Source organism: Panthera tigris, chromosome F2 (genome assembly GCF_018350195.1).
Source record: "Panthera tigris isolate Pti1 chromosome F2, P.tigris_Pti1_mat1.1, whole genome shotgun sequence".
In the NCBI taxonomy this organism is placed as follows: domain Eukaryota; kingdom Metazoa; phylum Chordata; class Mammalia; order Carnivora; family Felidae; genus Panthera; species Panthera tigris.
In genome coordinates, this window is record NC_056676.1 from 73,107,481 (window position 1) to 73,131,061 (window position 23,581).

General features: G+C 51.6%; 1 protein-coding gene across 1 annotated transcript in view; it reads right to left on the reverse strand.

The window, feature by feature from the left end:
* The window catches only part of KCNQ3 (potassium voltage-gated channel subfamily Q member 3), a 49,759-nt gene extending 27,183 nt beyond the window's left edge, over positions 1 to 22,576 (reverse strand). The window contains exons 1-7 of the mRNA XM_042972872.1: positions 22,349 to 22,576; positions 20,876 to 21,002; positions 16,827 to 16,999; positions 11,076 to 11,231; positions 9,487 to 9,597; positions 7,776 to 7,871; positions 6,364 to 6,458 (exon numbers count right to left, since the gene is read on the reverse strand). Of these exons, the coding sequence (XP_042828806.1) occupies positions 6,364 to 6,458; positions 7,776 to 7,871; positions 9,487 to 9,597; positions 11,076 to 11,231; positions 16,827 to 16,999; positions 20,876 to 21,002; positions 22,349 to 22,534 (944 nt within the window). The 5' untranslated portion in view covers positions 22,535 to 22,576. The remainder of the gene's footprint in view (positions 1 to 6,363; positions 6,459 to 7,775; positions 7,872 to 9,486; positions 9,598 to 11,075; positions 11,232 to 16,826; positions 17,000 to 20,875; positions 21,003 to 22,348) is intronic.
* Positions 22,577 to 23,581: the final 1,005 nt, after the last annotated feature.

Consider the following 23,581-nt stretch of genomic DNA (forward strand, 5'->3'; position numbering starts at 1 on the left):
GCTCCCATTTCCCTGCTGACAAAACTAAGGCACGGACAGGTTAAGAAAGCTGCTCAAGGTCTTACAGTAGCAGAAGTAGGAAGTAGTAGGAAGTAGCAGACTCAGGCTTCCAACCCAGGGGAAGCTCACCGTCCTGACCACGAGGCCACGTGGGGTATGCGCACATTCTAGACTCTGAGCCTTTGCCCAGGCTCTGCCCAGAACTGTATTGCTAATCCTTCAAATTCCAGCCAGAGGGGTCCCTCCTGGAGTTTCTTACCCAAAGCCCCAGGGTCTAGGCTGAGCGGATCTCTTTGCACACGGCACTGTGCTCTGATCACCCCATACCCTGGCACATGGTAAATGCACAATAAATACTGAATGAATAGGTGGACTATGGGAGAAATGGGGAGAGAATACGAAGCATCATGGCAGAGAAGCAGAGGGACCAGCTGGGGGGTTTCCAGCTCATGGCTCAGCTCCCCCACTAGTGCCAGGTGGCCTTGGGCGGGTCACTTCCTCTGGGCCCATCTCTCTGCCTGAAGCATGTGCACAGAAAGCGCTCTGCCTTTCTAGAATGCTCTGGATGTCTGACTCTGGAGGTGGGGAGAGCACTGAGAGGAGAAGAAAAGGGTGGAGGTGGGTGGAGGCCAGGAGGTGCGCTGGGGTGCTGTGGGGAGCAGTGTTAAAGAGACAGAGCCCCCCCCCCTTTCTTCCTCACTCTCCAAGACAAGGATTCCATGCCGTCTCTATCGTCACACTTCCCGCCTCTGGCTTCCCTCCCAGGCTATGAATTTGACTCACTTCTCACTGAGAGAGATCTTCCCCAGGTCCCATCACCAGGTCAGCAGCCACATACACCTGGCCCTGCACCCTGGGCTTTCCTTCTGAGCACACGGATGCAGGTTCACACTCCACTCGTGCCCATCCTCCACTCGTGCTTCAGAACCCACGCCTCTGCCTGCTCTCTCCTCCAGTCCTTCTCCTTCCCCCCGTATCCACATTGATCCCTCTCCATTAGACCCTTCCTGTCAAGGAAAATGCCCTGGCCCCACATTACTCTCCAGCTGTCATGTGCACTTCCTGTCCCCACATGCTCATTTCATGTCACTCTTTATTCCCTGTGAGCTGGCTTCAAGGCCCCAACAACCCCCAAACGATAAACATCCAGGGGCCACTTCCCCGTTCGTGTCTCCATCAACCTTGTGACAGGATCAGCACAGTGGACCCCTTTCTGTTGCCTGTTACATCCCCAATGCCAAACACAATACTTGCACTTGAGAGAGGCTCAGTAAAGGCTTGGTGAATGAATGAATGAATGGATGGATGAATGAATGGGATAAAGAAATAAAAGATCTGTAACCACATTCCAGACAGGGTGTTTCAGCCCTGTGGTCGCTAGCAGTGGCTTCCTATGGGTTCTTAGTGTCTTCGTTTCCTGCTGTAACACCAATACTTCCTTCCGGGCCAGATTCAACCAGAGGAGACTGAACACCTGCTGTAAACCAGGTGCTGTAAAAGGTGCTTCCACACATCCTATTCAATTTGACTTTCGTGACAAGAGTCTTCAGAAATAGGTATTATTGTCCCAGTAACCCTTGTCTCATCTTACTTTTACCCAATTTTCTCCCTGAAAAACTCTGTCTTCCCAGAGATAACAATGGGCTTTGGCATAAGACCTGGGTTCTCCTCTTTACTTACTAGGGGGCGACATTGAGCAAGCTAATGAACCTCACTGTTGCTCTCGATTCTTCACCTATAATATTTTGCACATGAAAATAGAGTTACCTCTTCTTCTGCTCTTCCAGGGCATTCTAAAGACTCAATGAATTAGCATGTATGAAAGCAGACCCATGTTACTTGGCCAAAGGCAAGGATGACTGGATATGCCCCCCTTCTCCATTGCTAGGCACTCTAGTGATCTTGCTGCTGGTCATAAAAGGAAAAGGTTCTGGTTATACATAAAATTAACTGGGTCTTCTTGGTCAAGAGGCTTCTACATGTGGGGCCTAAGTCTTATCTCCATTTTAGTTCTAACGTCTAATGATTCTAGAGCTACAATGTCCAATATGGTAGCCACTGGTCATATCTGACTATTTAAGTTGAAATGAAATAAAATCGAAAATGTAATTCCTCAATTGCATGAGTAACAGACAGAGGCTCAAAAGCCACATCTGCTAGGGGGACCACATTGGCACAGATGTACCGTAGATAATTCTACCACTGTCTTTAGGGAACCAAACGGCATGCAGGTTCCCTGTCAATGGAAGGCAACATGTGGGTTTTTTTTTTTTTCAAATTTTTAATGTTTATTTATTTGGGGAGGAGGGGAAAGTGCAGAGAGAGGGGGACAGAGGATTCGAAGCTGGCTCTGCTCTGACAGCTGAGAGCCCAATGTGGGGCTCAAACTCTGAACTCACGAACTGTGAGATCATGACCTGAGCCAAAGTCAGACGCTTAACCGACTGCACCACCCAGGTGCCTCGACATGTAGTTTCTAATGTCTGCCCTCATCTGTGCTTGCACATAACAATGTACAACCACCATCCCCTAAGGTCCTCCCCGTACCGTCTCAGACTCCCACTGCCTACTTGCACTAAGGAGACACAGTCTCCATGGGCCAATAAATCAGAAGATCTGGGCTTGGACTCATAGCCCTCTGAAGTTCTTTCTAATTCAGAAGCGATGAGTTTATAATTTTAAATAGTAACAGAAAATAAAAACCAAAAAGGCAATACCATCATCCATCAGCGCTAGGCCTAAACAGATATATCCTGCAAATTCACAGAGGACTGCACTGAGCCGGAAACTCTGATACGGCCCCACTCCTAGGGCTGGGCTAAATAACATCATTCTTCCGAGTCTTTCAGCGGAATATAAGATGATGCCACCACCACAGTAAACAGTCGGGCAGTTCCTCAAGAAGTTAAACAGAGGGTTACCAATTCCACTCCCAGGTATAAGCCCAAGAGAATTGAAAACTTATGTCCACACAACGAGTACATCAGCATAATGGCCAAAAAGTGGAAACCACCCAAATGTGCATCACCTGATGAATGGATAAACAAAACAGAGCGTCTGTAATAGAATATTACTCATCCATACAAAGGAATCAATTTCTGATACATAGGACAACCTGGATGAGACCTGAAAACATGCTAAGTGAAAGAAACCATACTTAAATGACCACATATTATGAGATTTCATTTTTATATGAAAAGTCCAGAATAGGTAGAATAGAGACAGACAATAGGCAAGAGCTTGCAGGGGCTGGGGGAAAGGAGGAGAGGAGTAACTCTTAATGGGTTTAGGGTTTCTTTCTGGGGCAATAAAATGTTCTGGAATGAGACAGTTGGTGATGAATGCTCAACTTCGTGACTACACTAAAAACCACTAAACTGTTTACTTTCAAGGGGTACTTTTTAGTGTAAGTGAGACCCTCCTACAGCATATGAAACATACCTCAATATGTTTTTAAAGCATAAACAAGAGACAAAAAACGTATAGGGGACAGGTGAGGACACACCAATGAATTATCACCTTTACCGCTGAACGTATGGAGGGGGTTGGCGTTCAGGGACATTTTTTTCCCAAGGGACTGCCTTGTTTCAGAACGGTTGCTAAGTGACTCTGGTTGGACTTGCTAAGTCTTGCTAGTGACTTTATACTTTTGTCCTTGAAAGAATGAAAGAAAGAAGTGTTCTCTCTCAGTTTAAAAGCCATTCCCCTATCACAGCAGCCCTGCGACACAGCATCTTCCTCCGAGTCTCTGACAGCCAGGACAATGCCTTATTTATAATAAATCAACCCAAAAGAATAGGCCTGTTGCCAAGACCTGGGGCTGCCCAGCAAACAGAAAGCATCTTGGTTCTGAGCTCAGTGTGGTTGCACATCGTCTCCAAGTCCAAGGTCACTCTGTCCTTTACCAGGGAGGCCGCCTGCCCCTGCGAAGGCTCTTGTGACCCAAAAGAAAACTGATGTCATCCCCGACCCAAAATGATGATGGCAAAAACAGAATTTTAGAATCAAAGGGAACCGTGGAGGCCATCACCTGAGCCAAAGGATCTAATGACAGGTAAGAAGACGCAGCCTAGGAACCCAAGCTTCATCGCTGGTTTCTGGAAGCCTTGATTCTTCCATCCCCTTGACTCCTTTGCCCGTCATAACTCCTTGAGATACCCCCCTCTTCTTATTCCCTTTCTGGTCCTCCACCCACCGTCCTTCTGAAGCATCCACCTTGGGCTAGGCCCCGGCTGGCTCTCACCCTGAATCCTGCACTCTTTTGCTCACCGGTCTCCTTGTCTCGAATCCTGAGCCTGTCCAGCCCGCCTCCACACCCTTCCTGTCATCTTCCTGAAACACAGATCTGATCATGCCATACTCGGGCTCAAGCAGCTTCTCTCTGCCCTCAGGATCAAGTTTAGATTCCTTTGCTGGTCACCTGTGATTGGTGGACTGGATGCCCGGAGTAGAAAGCTGCACCTGCCACTATGGCCTCTGCAGGAATGAGACGGAAGGCAAGCAGGGGTCAGCTTTCAGGGCCCTGCAGCTCATGGTCAGGTTTTGGACTTTATTCTCCTTGTCACGGTCATCCATTGGAAGGTTTTATGCAGGGAAACGAGCCAGAAGAACCCAGGTCTCTTGAATTTCTGTAAATCTGTACCGCAATCTGGCGATAGGGGTGAGGGGATATGTGAGGCTGGGTTCTGACATTGGTTGCAGGTCCCATGACAGGTGGGTGGGAGGGTGGGATGGGGACCGAGAGGGCCACTTGGCTGTGACCGGGTCGCACTAGAATCCCTGAAACCAAAGGCCTGTGGCAGAAACGGGCTTCAGAGCAGGGCCCAGCTCAGGGGTGAGGCTCGGGGTCCCTCTACTCTCCCTCCCAACCAGGAATCCGACAGCAATTCTGCATTCCTTCCACACGCGTAAACTCCCGGCTCAGGACAGCAGCATCTACCCCCTGGAGAAGCACAGTCTGTTTCAGTAGCCCAGGCAGTGAAGAGATCACGGGCTTTGGGGGCTTCTTGACGTGGCAGACATCGGCCAAAATGTCCCAAGTTTCTGAGGCCCAGCTTCGCCCCCCTGTGAGAGGAGCCTGGTGACCCGACCACTCAGCCTGTCGCCGGGAGGGGACCGTGAGCCACGCTGTCGGACTCGCCTTGGGGCATCTGTCCAAGATGCTTTATTAGGCCAGCACCATGGAAATGGCTGGAGGCGGGTATAGGACCCGAGCTCCCAGAGCCCTCCACTGATTTTTTTAATGTTTATTTATTTTTGAGAGAGAGGGAGTGTGAACAGAGGAGGGGCAGAGAGAGGGGGGAGGACAGAACACCAGACACAGGCCCTGTGCTGTCAGCACAGAGCCCAACGTGGGCTCAAACTCATGCCCTGTGAGATCATGACCTGAGCCGAAGGCAGATGCTCAACCAAGTGAGTCACCCAGACATCCGCCCTCCACGGATTTTAACGCCTCTTAACATTTGGGATCCTCTGGCCTGCTTCTTAGGCTGCCTGGGAGGGCTGGTTGAAGTACGAACTCAGATACCTTGGATGGACTGGATATCTAGTGATTATTAACTTCTCTCTCTTCCTTTTTACAGGTGCTGGCCGTGGGCAATGCTTTTCATTTTTTCCCCCCGAGGCCTTTAATTTAATCTACCACCTCTAAGAACACAAAACGACATCTCTGGGTCATTGGAGGATTCCTCCTGCTGCTTCTTCCGCCTGCCTGTTCCCAGCATCTAGAACGGTCTGTGGGTGTACAGGCCATGGCCAGGCAGGGGAAGCATCCAGAACTGTGAGCGAGGCCCACTGCCCGGGCTTCCCACTTCCTCAGACCCCAGCCCTGCTCAAACAATGATCGAACCTTCTCTTCTCAGCCCCTCCACACTGTCCAGTTGGTAACCACCGGTGGCACACTGGGGCCATCTGGGAAGCTTTAAAATTACTGACGTTGGGGGGCCCTGGGTGGCTCAGTCAGTTAAGCATCCAACTTCAGCTCAGGTCATGATGTCACGGTTTGTGAGTTCGAGCCCTGCATCAGGTTCTCTGCTATCAATGCAGAGCCCGGAGCCTGCTTCAGATCCTCTCTCTCCCTCTCCCTCTGCCCCTCGCACTCTCTCTTTCTCTCTCTCAAAAATAAATACACATTAAAAAAGTACTGATCCCTGGACTCCACTCTTGGCATTTCTGATCAAATAGCCTGGGGTGTGGCCCATGAACTGGGGGAGTTTTTTGAGCTCCCAGGTGATTAGAATGTGTGGCGCAGTCTGGGAACCAAGCCCTGTTCTCCAAGAAACTACGGAGCCCACAGGCCCAAATACAGACCCACGGCGGGGATGGTCAGTCACACCCTGAGCGTTCAGATAGGTGGTCACTTGCCTGAAGAACGGAAAAGAGACGACCGATTCATAGAACCTCCACGTTGCCACAAGATCAATCCTGTTTGGGTTGGTAGCATAATACCTCCAGGCAGCCTGAGGAGGAGAAGGGAGGGGCTGGAATGACCAGACAGCACTGAAACACTCACACAGAATCCCACAGGATTAAAACATTTGTGAAGCCCCTGACTCTTAAGAGTTTAAATATGCAATTGAGGTAATATCCAGAGAAGCCAGGCTTCCCGGCTTTTTGTAGCTCCTTGGGGAAGAAAACCTTCCCTGACCCACCATCTTGGAGGCATAACTGGGGCCATCGGGGTGTGGAGAAATGCGAAGGAAGGAGAGGAGGGGGCTGGGCATAGAATCCCCAGAAGGAGCAGGGTTTACTCTGGCTGCAAGGCTCCCTGAGCCTTCTCAGACAGGTAGGAGGGTGCACACTATCTTTGTGCCACTTTGGGTGCAAGAGACGGCCTGGGAGATGAGGTTTTGATTCGAATATACTAGAACTTCAGGAATACCATGATGGTTTGGGGCTTGGGGGGTAACGGAACAGACCCTTAGAGGCTGGGACTGGCCTGGACTCTTCACTACGTAGAATAACATCGTGTACCATCTGGTGTCAGACCCACAGACCTGCAGAGACCATCCGTACACGAGGGTACACCGTAACACAGGTTCATGGTAGGCACACATTCGGTCTCATGTAGCTGTAGTCGGGGGACTTCACCCTCCTCTTCTCTGTGCTCCCAACAACCCACAACACCATGAAGCAGAATCTCCCTCTGAGGTTTAAGCGGGAACACGTCTACCCTTCTCCCCATCTCTCACTATTCTCCCCACATCCAGCCCACGGGGCAGGAGTGATGGATCTGGCAGGCGTCCAACATCCACTGGTGCATGATGGTCTACTGGGCAGGACAAACAGCCCGCTGTCCCATACTGGGCACACGTAAGGCAACTCTTTCTGTCTTGGCTTACGGGTTCTCCCTCACTGGCAGATGTGAGGGGCCACATTTCCTTGTAGCTGATGAGCTAAGTCCTTGGACTCTAGGTCTGTTCTTCCCTGTGGGTCCCTAGGTCAGGAGAGGGGTGGGAAGTAGGAGGAGGAGAAGCCTAGTATGGACCCAGAGTCAAATTTTCCAATACGGTTAGTAAAACAGCTGATGCCTTGGTCCCTCTCGGAGTCCCATGTCTCTTTCTCGCTTGTCTTCAAACGTGGATGGGAGAACGTTGGGACTGTCACGTTGGTGCCACACAGACAGGACGCCGATAGCCGCCCACAAGCAAGCACGGTCCTGGGCTCTGTCCCCAGTCCCAGGCACGCCCACTGCGGTGCAAGCACACACAGCCCCCCGGCCCCCACACAGATGCGTGAGCTCAGTCCCGACCCGGCTTATCCCCAGGAGGACAGACCTGAATGAGTTCAGCGGCCGGCTTCCTTCTTTTCTCAAAGTGCTTCTGCCGGTGCTGCTCCTGTACCTTGAGTGCCAGCCCCGACCCCAGGATGCCCTGGAGGGAGAAGTCAGGCCCGGGTCAGCCCCGCTGGCCTCTCTGGGGGCCCCACCCCCACTCCCAGGGCCACAAAGACCCCCTTCTTCTCTTCCAGGGAGTAGGTTTTGGGTTAAGTGGAATCTCGGTGTCAGGAAGGCCTGGCTTCAGTTCCCGACTCTGCCGCTTTCTAGTGGTGAGATCCCTGGGCAAGTCACTTATCTACTGCACCTTGGCGTCCTGTACCGGGAAGTGGGCTAATAGTACCTTCCTCAAAATTTTGTTACGGAAAAAGTGAAATCATGTATAGGAGCTGTTTAGTAAGAAGAAGTATGACACAGAACAGATGTCCAGTAAATGTTGAGTGGAATTTAAAAATATTTTAGCCGCTTGGGGCGCCTGGGGGGCTTGGTCAGTTAAGCATCTGCCTTTGGCTCAGGTCATGACCTCATGGTTTGTGGATTAGAGCCCCGAAATGGGCTCTGAGCCAATAGCAGGGAGCCTGCTTTGGATTCTCTGTCTCCCTCTCTTTCTGCCCCTCCCCCCGTTGTGCTCACTCGTTCTCTCTCTCTCTCTCCAAAATAAGTAAATGTTAAAGAAATAATAAAAATATTTTAGTGCTGGAATTGTCCCTTAAGACTTCTACCGGAAGTTCCCAGAATTGTGACCTGTTTTGGTGTCCAGGTCGGCCTCACACGTGGATTACATGGATAGAAGCCACGCCCTTTTCAAGTTAGAGGAGACCCTGTGGCAGCCCCATAGCCCCCAACCTATTCTAGATGAGGAGACTGAGATTCATGAAGGTCATATGCCCAAGGTCAGAGAGCTTAGGAGAAACAGACAAGGTGGGGCTACCACGGAGGACGAGTATCGCTAAAGAGGAAGGCTGGGAGATGAACCGGGGTGCGGGCTGGGGGGGTGAGGAAGGGCGATTTTTCCCTAAGAAGTTTCTTTCCAGCCTCACGATTAAGAGACAGAACCCACAACCCAAGAGCCTTGTGACTGTGGAAACCTGACTGACCTAATTGAGCCTCAGTTTTCTCATCTGGAAAATGGCGACAGACACCGCACCAAACTCACGATGTTGTCATGAAGATTAAAAGACATGATGTAGGTAAAGCATTTGGCACGATTCCAGCACAGGGTAAGTCCGACAAGTGCTTTCTAGGACTGTTGCTACTGTTACGCTCATGGGCGCCGGGCTTTGGTGGGTTATTCTATCACGGGTCAAGACTCACTCTGGTGGGAAATGAATTGTTTTTACAGAAGCCAGGACACAAAATGACAGGATAAGGGAAGGGAGCTCACATTGACGAAGGACCTGCCACGTGCAAGCAGCTGGGGAAAACGTGGGTGGGAGATATAATCTCAGCCCCCAGGAAGCTCACAGTCTGCGGTCGGGGGCGGGGGGGAGGCAGCATGGGGTCAGAGATGCCTTTGCAGAGTTAGGCCCAGAGGAGGGAGGGACTCACTGAGCTTAGAGAAGGCAGCCTGGGGACTGGACTTGGAACAGCCCGGCGTGTGGACTTGAGGGGGTCTCAGGGGCTAGCGTCCGCCTGGGAGGTTCAGCGGGGGCCGGGTGGGCGGCGGAGGGGGTCCCGCGTGTCACTCTAGGGTAAACATCGAAGGCACTTACCGCTGGAAGGGCAAAAAAGGAGACGCCGATTAAGGAAAAGGTGGCTGCAATCAGGCGGCCCTCCCACGTTTTGGGCGTCTTGTCTCCGTAGCCAATGGTGGCCAGTGTGATCTGAAGAGAGAAGAAGTCAGACATGAGCCTTCGCGGGGAGAGGGAAGTCAGCTGAGCTCCACCTGTCGGCCTTTTGTACTGCCTGGGGATGTTTCCCCCACGGGAGACAAGGTACCAAGTGCCAAGTAAGTACGTGGGAGCCTGGAGACCACACCTGTTTCTAAGTTACGGATTTCCTACCTATAGTCGATCAGCCAACAAACATTTCAAATAATTGCAAACACGTGCATGGGAATTCCTGGCATATTTACCTATGTGTGATTTTGGGTATGGCCATGTTTCCCAATGTATGCGCGCCTATGAGTGCGTTTATACATATTGTGTATGTGTGCATGGGTATTTCTGTATGTGTGCACTTGTCTGTGCTGATGGGTGTTGTATAGTCCTGGGTGTGTTTACAAGTGTAGTTGACTGTGCGCACATACTTACGAATATGGAGAACGGGAAAGCAGAGCGGTTAAGCGTGTGGCCTCTGGAGGCCGACTGCCTGAGTTTAAATCCCAGGTTCCACCACTAACTGGCTCAGGGATCTGTCTTGGCTTCATTACATACTTAACCGCTTCATGCCTCAATTTCCCCATTTTATTTTAATTTCTTTTTAATCTTTGTTTTTGAGAGGAAGAGGAGGGGCAGAGAGAGAGAGACACACACAGAATCCATCGCAGGCTCCGGGCTCTGAACGGTCAGCACGGAGCCCGACGTGAGGCTTGAATCCACAAACTGCGAGCTCATGACCTGAGCCGAAGTGGTTTGACCTGAGCCGACGCTTAACCAACTGAGCCACCCAGTCGCCCCCTCAGTTTCCCCACTTAAAAAAAGGAACTCAGGGGCGCCTGGGTGGCTCAGTCGGTTAAGCGTCCGACTTCGGCTCAGGTCACGATCTCGCGGTATGTGAGTCTGAGCCCCGCGTAGGGCTCTGGGCTGACGGCTCAGAGCCTGGAGCCTGTTTCAGATCCTGTGTCTCCCTCTCTCTCTGACCCTCCCCCGTTCATGCTCTGTCTCTCTCTGTCTCAAAAATAAATAAACGTTAAAAAAAAAATTAAAAAAAAAAGGGACTCAAAATAGAAATTGTGTTTAAAATATGTTAATACAAGGAAGGACTTTAGAGCAATGCTCTGGAGCAAAGTAAGCCTTTGGAAACTGCTAGCGTTCGTAACACGTGTCCCTGGTGGGTACGGGGCTGTGGGTCTCCAGGTGCGTTTGAAGGTCTGAGTGCACGTGTGTGCACCTGCCACTGCGGCTGTTTGCACATGCACGACTCAGCTGATAACAGTCTACAACTAATGAAGCAAGGTCCCTGGGTGATGATGGGCGCTGACTATTCCCATCACTTGTAAGCGTTAAGGAAAAGCCCATTCCAAGTGCATGCACCTGTGCGTGCACGCGGCTGCCACCTAGGAGAACACCCATGCTGCGCCCTCCACACCTCTGTCTCTAACAGTCAGTCCCCATGGGGGGCCTTCAAGATGGTGACTCACCAGGCCCCACCAGAGGGCATCTGCATAGGTCTCGAATTCCTCCTTCATCTCTTCTCCCTGTGCATCCACCTCGGGCACGTCTTTCTCAACCAGGTAGACCAGAAACGAAGAAAGGATGAGCGTCAGGAACCCAATGTACCAGGCGGTGATGAGCTCCTGGGAGAGCAAGCAGTGGACAAGGGAGGTGGTCACTGAGAAGTCTCTGGACGCATGCTGGAGGCAGATACCCTGGAGGTGGAGTCCGGGCTTACGAACATTGTGACTGTGGGCGGGTTATGTACCTCCCTGAGCCTCACCTCCCGTCACCATGAAAGGGGATCAGTAATACGGTCATTCTTTCCTTTTTCTTTCTTTCTGTTTTTAAATTTGAGTATAGTTGACACATTGCATTCGTTTCAGGTGTGCAACATAGTGATTCCGCAAGGTTACACATTGTGTTATGCTCGCCCCCAGTGTAGCTATCATCTGTCCCGCTATAGCTCTATTACAATGTCATCGGCCATATTCCTTATGCTGTCTTTTATTCCTGTGACTTATTCATTCCCTCACTGGAAGCCTGTATCTTCCACTCCCCTTGACCCATTTTGTCCAACCCTCTACCTCCTTCCCTCTGGCAACCATCAGTTTGTTCTCTGTATTTTTTTAAATGTTTATTTATTTATTTTTGAGAGAAAGAGACAGAAAGAGAGAGAGAGAACGCACGTGTGTGAGCAGGGGAGGGGCAGGGTGGGGAGGGGGAGAGAGAGAATCCCAAGCAGGCTCCGAGCCACCAGTGCAGAACCCGATGCGGGGCTTGAACCCACAGACGGTGAGATCATGATCTAAGCCAAAATCAAGAGTCAGATGCTTAACTGACTGAGCCACTCAGGAGCCTCTCTTCTCTGTATTTAAAGGTCTGATTCTGGTTTTTGCTTAACTCACTTGTTAGTTGTTATTTTATTTATTTGTTAGAATTTAAAAAAATTAAATTTTAGTTAACATATGGTGCAATATTGGTTTGAGGAGTAGAATTCAGTGATTCATTACTTCCATACAACACCCAGTGCTCATCCCAACAAGTGCCCTCCTTAATCCCCATCACCCATCTAGCCCATCTCCCACCCACCTCCCTCCATCAACCCTCAGTTTGTTCTCTATCATTAAGAGTCTCTTATGGTTTGTTTCCTTCTCTTCTCTACCCCCCCCCCCCATACGTTCATCTGTTTTGTTTCTTAAATTCCACACGAGTGAAATCATACAGTATTTGTCTTTCTCTGACTTATTTCGCTTAGTGGAATACATTCTAGTTCCGTCCATGTTGTTCCAAATGGCAAGATTTCATTCTTTTTTGATGGCTCAGTAATAGTCCGTTGTATATATATACCACATCTTCTTTATCCACTCATCAGTCGATGGACATTTGGGCTCTCTTCGTTGTCTTTTTTAGATTCCACTTACGAGTGGAATCGTATGGTAGTTGTCTTTCTGCTGACTTGTTTCACTTAGCATGATATCCATTAGGTCCATCCATGCTCTCACAAATGGCAGGATCTCGTCCTTTTTTATGGCTAATATTCCATTGTGTATATACACCATATTTTCCTCATCCCTTTGTCTATTGATAGATACTTAGGTTGCTTCCATGTCTTGGCTATTATAAATAATGCTGCAATAAACATAAAAGTGCATATATCTTTTTGAATTAGTGTTTTTGTTGTCTTTGCGTAAATACCCAATAGTGGAATTATTCGGTCATAGGATATTTCTGGTTTCAATTTTTTTGAGGATCCTTCCTACTGTTTTCCACAGCAGCTGCACCAAGTGGCATTCCCACCAACAGTGCACGAGGGTTCCCTTTTCTCCACATCCTCGCCAACACTTGTTTCTTGTCTTCGTGGTAATAATATGGTCCTTCATTCCATCATTAACAGAATGAGTGTATAGCTCTAGGAGGAGAGGAAGAGTTCTGTCTTCAGGGATCCTCAATATCACAGCTCCCGAGACTTCACAGGGAGGTAGGGAGGCAGGAAAACCTGACAGCTGCCTCTGAGACAAGGCCCAGGACTCAGGAGACTTGATTCCGGGCAGAACTTCTCAGATCCAAGATAAAGCTCGGCGCTACTGGGAAATCAACAGCAGGGGTCGCTAGCGTGGCCTAGGGAACCCAGCCCTGCCACTGATTTCCTGTGTGATCCTGGCAAATTATCCCCCTCCCCAGCTTTCGTTTCTTTATTTTCGAAATGGAAGTACCAGATCACAGTTCCTCAAAGTGACACGTGTACTCCTCATGGAAGGAAGACAGGCAGTTTTTATGTTAAAGAGCCACGTACTGATTTAAACTATATTAAAAATTAGCATAAATTAAAATGACCATAAAACCCATTATCTCGTGGATATTATCACATGATAGACTAGGACGTAGGAGTGAATGCACAAAAGTGAGTCGATTAAGAGAAAAACGCTAAGAAACAGTAAGGACGGTGCAGGGATATGGCAAAGATCGGCCACTCACCGAAGTTTCGAATACCCTGACCCAGAGGATCCCTAAGCCTCTTTCGATTTCTCTCGTTCTATTCCGATTTCAAAGGTCAGCACAGTAGGTTGGGCAGAAGAAAGTCAAGGTTATTGGCAAACACAGTCTGAAGATTAGGTCTGATGCCCCTGCTACGTCTTCCCGGGGAACAAAGTGGGTCATATCCATATGCCCCATCTCTCTGACCTTCTGGGTCAGATCTCGCTGAGAGGGGTGTTTCGTGCCGCTGTTCACACTCGTCTCACTGCCCACACTGCCCTTCCCCATGAAGAGGAGTGGGTCATCTTGAGATTCCCGTCACCTCCATGATGCAAGTTTCCCGAACATTCACTTGCTCAAGGAGACGGAGCTCATCTGTAGTTCCCTTATGCTTTCGCTACGTCCCAAGTAGACTTCTCCAAATCTGTAACACTTATTCTGCTCACTGCTTACGTATGGCTTCCCCCACAGCATCACGTGCACAGTGCCCTTTGGTGAGTTCACTTTACAGCCCAGAGAGGTTTCAATGGTGCAGGCAACCCAGCCAGCCGGCCATTCCCTTTGGTGACTGTCGGCCCTGCCGGGCAAGTTCAAGAAGAGAAAGGTGAACTGGATGGTCCTTCCCCAGTGACTGTCTGGGCACTCGCCTCGTTGAGCACGGCTCTCATGTTCCTATGTGTTGTCATACCCTCTGGCCCCCAAGTGCGAGTCAGAAGTTTCACCTGGTGCTTAGCTGGGGAAACTGCGGTCTGTTCATCAGCGCACAGGAAAATTGGTTTTGTTGGATTATTAAGAAGTAGCATAATGGGCACTGAAAATGAGTGAAAATGCGTCCCAGTTCTGTGCTTTGCAGTCATTCAGAAGGCTCTTCAAGGTAATTCTGACTTTCCACGATTTTTTGCTGGTCACGGCCTGTGGCTGCCCCCCCCCCCCCCCCCATCCTCTGTCCACAGACTCCTGCCCTGAGCCACCCTGCGATCAGACTGGGACTGGGGGACTAGGGTGGAGTCCATGTGGGGGGAATGCTGGCAGCAGCTTCCTGCCTGTTCCTGAAATCCACTGCGCAGGGGGCTCCAGGCTCACGTCAGACCCCACGTGAGTGAGAAGGCAGCGGCATTTTTGCGCCAAGTCGCAGAAACTCCGGGCTTCTTTGTCCCGGCAGCACAGCCTGGCCTAGCCTGACCTTGAAATCCTCACCCCGTGCAACACGGGCCTCCACTCTGTGTTGCCGAAACCCAGAGGAGCGAGTCGTGGGACCCGGCCCGGAGGACAGAGGTTTTGAATGAGTGGATGAAGAGAAGAATTGACAAGTGCTCCTTCACCAGGCTTAGAGTGGGGAGTAAGGTTAATAAATGGGGAAGCGGGGCTGGAATCCTGGCATGTGCTCACTTCCTAAACGCACCGCCTGACCCGGAAGTGAATGGCGGCCCAGCAGCCATGCTGCGGCCTAGGAGCAGCACAATGCTAAGAGCGGGGACGTGTCGGGGGCCGAATGGCACGTAGGGCTTGACAAGCAGTTTCTTTTTCTGCCTTTGGTCTCCCGCCACGGAGATGTCATTTTGTCTTGAAGTTCGGCCCACCTGACCTCGGGCGTGGGGTCTGGCGGTGGCGTGGATCTGTCTCTTCCCGGGAACTCCATGGGAAATATGCAACAGTCTTCTATTGGAATCTGAGGGAACACAGGACAGGAATCGAAACCAGCCATTTTCAGCCCTGATGTCTGCCGGAGCCGTGAATCAGCTCAGCTCCATGGCTACAAGGTTAGGAATTGCTAGCGTGTCCCCTGCCAAGAGAGTAAACGGTCAGGTGGAGGACAGAAATCTCGAAAGAAAGCTCAGACCTCACCGAGTCTGGGGTCAGAGGGAACAGAGACAGAATAAAGCATGTATGGCTTCATGAGGTGAAGGGCTCCAGGTGTTTCTACCTTTGTATTTCATTTTATTTCTATATTTATTTGTATTGTTTGTGAAGAAAAGCATATTTGGAATAATAAATGAGCACCTACTATTATCCAGGCGCTGAAATGTATCTTTTCTCGCGCGAGCAGCTAGGATTCTCATTTCAACTGCTGAGGAAGCTCATAAGAACAGCATGTTCTAAATCTTTTCACCGTTTGAGGTGAGTGCATTATCATCCTCGTTTTATACTTAAAAAAATTATTTATTTATCTATTTTAAAGCTTATTTATTTTGAGAGAGAGAAAGAAAGAGAATGTGAGTGGGGGAAGCACAGATTGGGGGGGGGGAGGGAGAGACAGAGAGAGAGAGAGAGAGAGAGAGAGAGAGAGAGAGAGAGAATACCAAGCAGGCTCTGCCCTGTCAACATGGAGCCTGATGTGGGGCTTGATCTCATAACCTATGAGATCATGACCTGAGCCGAAATCAAGAGCCAGACGCTTAGTCAACTGAGCTACCCAGGTGCCCCCTTCTTCTTCTTCTTCTTCTTCTTTTAAAAATTTATTTATTTGAGAGAGAGAGAGTGATGTAGGGGCAGAGAGAGAGAGGAAGAGAATCTCAACCAGGCTCTGCTTGGTGCAGAGCCCAAAGTGGGGCTCAAACCCACAAACTGTGAGATCATGACCTGAGCTGAAATCAATACTCAGAAGCTTAGCTGACTGAGCCACCCAGGTACCCCCTTTTTAAGTAAGCTCCACACCCAGCACACAGCCCAACATAGAGTCCAACAGGGAGCCCGAAGCCGGGGGAGGAGAGGGGGGCTTGAACTCACAACCCCGAGATCAAGGCCTGAGCTGAGATCAAGAGCCAGCCGCTCAAGGCACTGAGCCACCGAGGCGCCCCATCCTCATTTTATAAACGCAGGAACCAAGACCCAGGAGGTTACAGAAAATCCCCAGTCACGCCAACAGAGTTGGGACTCCCCCCAGTCTGTGGGCGCCCTGCACCTTTCCCTCCCATCCCCTGCTGCCTTGCGCTGGCTCATTTCACCCCCTCGACGACCGGGAGGCAGAGCTATCCTCATCTTTCCTCTAGAAATGAGGAACCCGAGGCTCAGGGAGAGTTGAGCGCCTCGGCCACAGGGTGGAGCGGGAGAGGGCTTGAACCCGGATGTGCCTGCTTTTGCTGCTGTTGCACCCCTGCTTGTGCCTCTCTTCCTCCTCCTCCTCCTCCTCCTCCCCCTCATCACCGGTGGTGGCACCGCGACCGCCCTCGGGGGGACACCGCGCGGGAGGGGAAGCCCCGCAAGGCACCACCGGTGGGCGAGAGGCCCACGCGGTCTGGCGGCTTCTCCGCGCCACTTACTTTGCTGTGGGCGCAGATGGCGGAGCCCAGGAGCTTCCACGTGCCGCCCCTGCGGTCCATGCGGAGCATGCGCAGGATCTGCAGGAAGCGCAGGCTGCGCAGCGAGGTGGCCAGCACATTGCCCTGGTTTCCCACGGCAACCACCGGCACGGAGGCGATCAGCACGAAGATGTCTGGCAGCGGGGACGGGGCGGGGGGGGGGGGGGGGGAGAAGGAAAAGAAGGTCAGGCCAAGGCAGTGGAGCCGTCGCAGCCACTGGCTGCCTGCAGCCCCACACGTGCCGGGCATCGCTGGGCGAAACCGTGACACCAGTCGCACGTGGTAGGCAGGCTTAGTCTCCTGTGGCAGATGGAGAAACGGGAAGTGAGCGCGCGCGCCTTCCCAAGCCGAGCGGGGGACTGGGGGCAGGACTGTCAGAGCCTTTACTCTCGATCCCAGGGAAGCGGTTCCCCAAGGGCACCCCCCTCCCCCACCCCGGCCCCCAGAGGAGGGGTCGGGGCTGCCCCGGTTGTGGAGGTGAAGCCTGAAGCTCAGACGCTGTTGAAGGCAGGTTTCCCCTAAAAGCGACACCAAATCCAGGCCTCGGCCGTGGGTGAGTGGGTGACGTGTGGGGAGATAATCTCCCAGGGGGCACGAGGGAGGGGAGAGGGGAGAGGGAGCCAGGGAAGGAGAAAGGCAAGGTGAGATGGGTGTGGGCAGGCTCCGTTCTGCAGGCGAACACCTCCCAAGGTTGTCGCCCTGGAAGATGGGAGCTGGGACTTCGGCCTGGGGCCTCCTGCCCCCTGCTGGTGGACGGTCACCCCTGGGGTGGTGAATGTCCCCACACTTCTGAGCTGTGCCACCTGGTGGTCTCCCTCGGCCTCAGGGAAGGCCCTGGCGGAGACTGTGCTAAAACATGAGGTCCACCCATGAATTGCGATGCTGGTGACCGAGAGCAGAGAGGCAGAGGAGACTGGGGGCGAGGGAGGCAGTACCCATGCCGACCATCTCCCTACCCCACTGCAGAGGCCAGCAGGTAAAAAGGACCCCATAGCCAAGTCAATTTGGGGGAAAAAAAAAATCCATTAAGAAGGTTTTGCTGCTTTAGGACTTCCAGGAACCATCAAAATGCGAGTATGCACGGTGGCTCTCAGTTATACAAATGAAGTACAGTCTTTCCGCAAAGATTTCGACCATGGGACTGTTGTTTTGCAAGAGCATCAGGTTCTAAGGAACACACTGGAAGCAATGTTTATCCGCTGGGTAAAGTCCAAGCTCCTGAAAACCCTGTGGCCTGGCCCTTAGGAGCCTTCCAGAAGCAGGTGCGGTTTGCTGAGCACACAGCGCTCTCTCACACCTCCATACCTTTGTCTGTGTTGGTCTCTTGGCTCGGAACAGGTCCCTCAATTCACACCTGGCTACGTTTGCCATATCAAAGTGTTGCCTAAAATGCGCTTAACTTTTGGGAAAAACTTGGGTGTCAAACATCTGGATGCCAATATGTCTGTATCCTTGGCTAGGCTTCTCAGTTTATCTGTGTGAAGTTATCCACTTACAATGTGTGTAGAAAGCAAAACACAACAGAACCTGGATGCGTGGCAAATGTGTCAGGCCTACGATGCGCAGAGCGAATGGAACATTCTGGCCCGGTCGGATCCATTCACACCCGAAATGGCAGGGTCTGAAGCTGCCTCGAACATGGAAGCCGTGATGTTCACTGACGGGACACCCGCTCTCATGTCCAACACGTAGAGAAAAGCAACATTACCCACAAGAGCCATGTTATGGGAGAAGTCGAGATGAGGAGAGCAGAAAACACAGGCACCCCAGAAAGGAAGCCAGCAAGGATGGGGATGCTGGTTGGGGGGGCTCGGCTCTCCAGGGGAGGCTGGCAGCTGCAGTGTCATTAGGACCTCGGTCCAATCAGCCCCTCTTAGAATTGTGGAGAGACTCCTCCACGGGGAATGCGCTTGTCCTGGAAGGGTCCAGCCTCCACACAACACTAGGATGTTCTCCAACTGGGTAGGAACCTCTGAGTTTGGGCACAAGGTCGCTTCCCCTACCTCCTGCCAACACACACACACACGTACACACACACACACACACGACTTCTGGTCAGCACTTACATAGATCTCTCCAAAGAAGAAAAAGAAGTCAGCTTAACACTTTGCAAAAGACTTGAAAGGAAGGTTAAAAAAAAAAAAAAAAAAAAAGGGAAGGCAAGCTGGAGTTGCTATGGTCTGAATGTCTGTGTCTTCCCCAAATTCATATGCTGAGATCCTGTCCCCCAGTGAGACGGTCTTAGGAGGTGGGGCCCCTGGGCGGTGATGAGGTTATGAGGGTGGAACCCTCGTAAGTGGGATTAGTGCCCTGATAAAAGAGCTTCCTGAGAGCTCCCCACCCTTTCCACGGTGTGAGGACACAGCACGGAGACCAAGAAGGGGTGGACAGCCTGGGACCCAGAAGAGGGACTCGCCCAGAGCCCGGCACCCTGATCTTGGACTTCGGCCTCCAGGACCATGAGAAAGACATGTCTCTTGTTCATAAGCCCCCAGTCTGGGGCGTTGTTCTAGCTGCCTGAATGGACAAAGACAGGGGCAGACAGGGGAGGAGGCCAGAGAAAGAAAGGTTAAAAAAAGTACGAAAAAAAATCAGTAACCGCAAAGGTCTCCAAAGTCGCGTGCACGAGCGTGCGCACACACGCGTACACCCACGTGCCCTCTCCTTGCATTAAAAGTTCCGAGTCAGAAACGAAACCCTCAGGGATGCAACCTCAGCAGCAGACGGGCAGAAGAAAGAGCAGTTTCAGTCATGGTCAGGGCGGTGCCACCAGCTGTGGCCGCCAGGCAGCTCACCCTTGGCTGCGTGGACAGAAGTGTGGCACCTAGGACCGAAGAGGGGTCCAGCTCCTCTTCCCTGGGCTGGCCATCCATACCCAAAGGGCTGTGTTCAGTCCTGGGGGCTGCTTTTTAAAAGGGCGGTGAGCATGCTCGGAGAAGAGGTGATGACTCCAAGAACACGTCATACCAGGTGTAGCTGGAGCCACGAAGCACATTTTTCCACTGCTGGAGTGGAGACGAGGAACAGAATGACGGAACTCAATCATCTGAAGACGGTCCGAAGACTTAAGGTGGCATAAATACCTTGGAAGGTGGTGAGCGCCCCGGGACTGGAGGTATGCAAGTAGGTGACCACTTGAAGGCTGCTGTAAAGGGGGCGGGAGCATCCGGCGGGGTGGCACGTTGGACTCAGTGCCTTTGGAGGGCCTTCCGAGCCCTGGCGTTCTGTGACCTAGGAATTTGAGACTCCTCCTCCTCCCCGTCCCTGTCGCTATATGATTTTAGTAGGATCTCCAGTTGGGAACATATGGGTCCATGCTGCACCAACAGGGGTAAACGAAAGTGACCGCCTTCTCCGCTGTCAAAACGCCTGCACCCAGAGGGAAAGGTGTCAGTGACATCTCCCCAAAGCAACTTTTGGGTCAAGGCCCAGCAACATGGTAGGGAGGGAGGGCACAGGTGTTAGATTCTTCCAGACCTGGGTGTCAGGATGGAATCTGCTGCTTACTACCTGTTGTGACCGGAAAATGACTCAGCACCGCGAACCTCGGCTTCCCCCTCTGTAAAATGGGCATAACGTGGACCTAGAGAAGGAGTTCTCAACCGGCAGTGGTGTCACCCCTCCCCCGCCCACCAAAGCCAGTCTGGAAGGCTGCGGGCAGTTTGGGTTGTCACAGTGACTGGGGGCTACCGAGTTTCGCGACTGGGGATGCTCAACGTCCTACAATGAGCTGCTCCTTCACAGCCCCAATGCCAAGAGCGGCCCCCACCCCGACCCATTGAGAATCCCTGCCCTGTTGAGCCGTTAGGGCAAGCCAAGGAGGAAGGAATTCGGCATCCGGACACTGGAGCAGCTCTTCCCCATCGAGGTAGGGTGGGAGGCTCTGCTGGCTTCCAGAATACCACGTGATTTCCCAGGAGAACAGCGGCTGCTTAAAATTCCCTCGGGGAAATGGTGCACCCAAAGCAGGGGACCAGGGCCACATGTGACTGGGGGGGGTCAGGGCTTACCCAGCATGCACAGGGGCTTCCTGGCAAACTTCAGTCTTCCTCGCCAGCCTTTGTATCGGCAGCAACATCCGGCAGCCCAGATTCTCAAAGCAAACTCGGCTCCAAAGACGAAAATAGCAAATGTTTCCTGCGTTAAGAACATATGGACAGACACTGATCGACCAGGACCCAGTTGTCTGGAAGGAGCGATTTCTGTTCCGAGGCTCCAAAGAACGGGATTTCTGTTGTGGCCATTTTGGTGGTGGACGGGGGAGGAGAGCACGTTATCACCGCCATTCGGTTTGGGACAGCTCCCGTGTCCACTCTCACGTGCTAACTGTCCCTGACATCAGCCTCGCAAAGTGATCACTTGCTTTCCTCTCTCTGCTTTGGTTCCAACGGATCATTTTTTTCAAAGTCTCTTTTCCAGCTCCTTAAGTGCAGTTAAATTGAAGAGAGAAGTATCAGTCTACTAATCTCACCCAGTGCCTGGCCCCTGGCATTGCTAATCATGGCCAACGGTTACTAAGCGCGGCTCCTGGGCCAGGCACCGCCTCAAGTGTTTTCTAACATTATCCTCATTTTACGTTTTGAGAAACCAAGGAGTAAACACATTTCTCCAGACTAGAAAGTGGCCAAGAAGGACTCCTGGACTGGCACTGAGGCTCAGAGCCCACGGGCATAAGCATCATGCTGTGCTCTCTCCCTGGACCCAGGGCCTCCTCCTTCCTTCCCGCCTCCCTTGTCGATCAGACACAGACACCTTTGCCCCCCTCTCTTTGGTGACCTCCTGGGACCCTTGGGGGGTTGTCGCTCTGTGATAATCCCCGAAACTTAGCTCCTGGAGCTAGATGGCTTCCCAGGATGCACCTGCTAAGGTCTCAGCGTGAGACAGTGTGGACTAAAATCACCTGAGAAGGAATTTGCTGAATCTGGTGTCACGAATGACATGCTCAGTGCAAGGCGAAGGTTCTGCCATTTTGTGGACCTTAACTGGGGGGCTGGCATCCCTTTCCTGTGCAGATGGTGAACACGGAGAGAAAATAGGCAGAGGGCCCGGGGGGGAGGGGGGGGAGGACGTGGAGACTTTAATGCACAAATGGGATTTGGTACTTGGCCTTGAAGGGAGTCAGAGATCCTCAGGGTTCAAGGAGAAAAAGCAGAGGCAGGTTGTAAAACAGAGCGTGTGTTTGTGTTAGCTTTCAGAGGGTTAGGAAGCTACAGTTTGTAATACAACTAATGTTTGGTTTTTGCTATGACCTTGTTTGTGCCCTCTCATCTCTAGGATAACAAATGTCATTCCCCTCCGCCTGTACCCGTGGCAGACCTGACCAACTGACCCCGGCATTGCTTTCTCTTGGGCCTGGACTTGGTCGCAGGCTCCAGGAAGCCAACGCCAGCGGTGCCCCAGGGCAGCCCCGTTGCCCTTCACTGTGAAAGTCCGACCAGAGGTGTCTGCCCCGGAACAGCACCATGGCAGGTGCGCGATCTCACCAGTAATAGCAGCCAGTCTCCCGAAACAGTCTCGTACTCCCTGAACGTGGTCAGCACGGCCAGAATCAAGCATCCCAGGACAATCAGGAACCTGGAGGGGAGGAAGGAGGAAACATCTAGTCCTGGCTTGCTCCAGAGGAAGGTGTCAGACAGGATGAAGCCATGACTTCCCTCAGACGTTGGCATGCGCTTTCTCTGTTATCCCCCTTAACCTCACAGCAAACCTGGGTGGCAGGTAGGAATTATCCTTCAGTGAAAGAAAACACATCTGAGAAAGTGTAAGAAGTGTGCACAGCTCTACTTTACCAGCTGGTTAGTGGAACCAGTTGCGGGGGGGGCGGTGGGGGGGGCTGCAGAATTTTTCAGACCGAGTCACCACAAAGCTTTGGCAAAGCAACAGGAATATAAATGAATCAATAATGTCTCTTGAACATATAGGACAATGGTTTTCAAATATATGAAACATTCTTAGTATAAACAAGGGACAAATTCGTTGCAAAGACCGATAAATTCAGCAAGGGCCTCCGTGATCATGTCTTAGTATTATTCTTTTTACAGACACTAGTTACTAGAGGAAACAACCTCTCTCATTTGGGGACCTTCAGAATTGTTTTTGAAATTACAAAGTGTTCTTCCTAATGGAAAAAAGAGGAGCCACCCCAGTGCATGATGCAGAATGCTGGTCCTGGAAAAGTCACAGAGAGGTCATGTTGTTCATGCGCCTGCCTCAGGCAGGAGCACACTGCAAATAATCCTTTGAAATGATCATCTACATGAATTCGGTGGTGGGGGAGGGTGGGGAGAGGGAGAGTGTGTGTGCGTGTGTGTGTGCATGCTTCATTGTTTCAGCAAAGAAAAATGGCTCTCCCTCCCCCTTGGTGGAGACTCTCTGGCTCAGTGCTCAGCACCAGGTTCCTTAGGGTCCATGGGTGAGGCTTGGTCCTTCCACTCTATTCCACTCTCCTGGGTTCCCATCCACGCTTTGGTGGCTTGCTTGTGTATGTGGGTACCCACTTGTGCATTCATTCACTCATTCATTCATTCATTGATTCATTCGATATTTATATGGTAGTCACTGGGGACACAGAGCTAGGCTTCATAGGCTTATGATGAATAAGCTGGATCTGTCCTCCTGAGCCCACAGTCCAGCCAATCAGAAAGCCGTCTCATGCCACGATGGAAAGGACCACGACGTTGGGAGGTTTGGAGACGTCTGCTCCTGGCCTTGGCTGG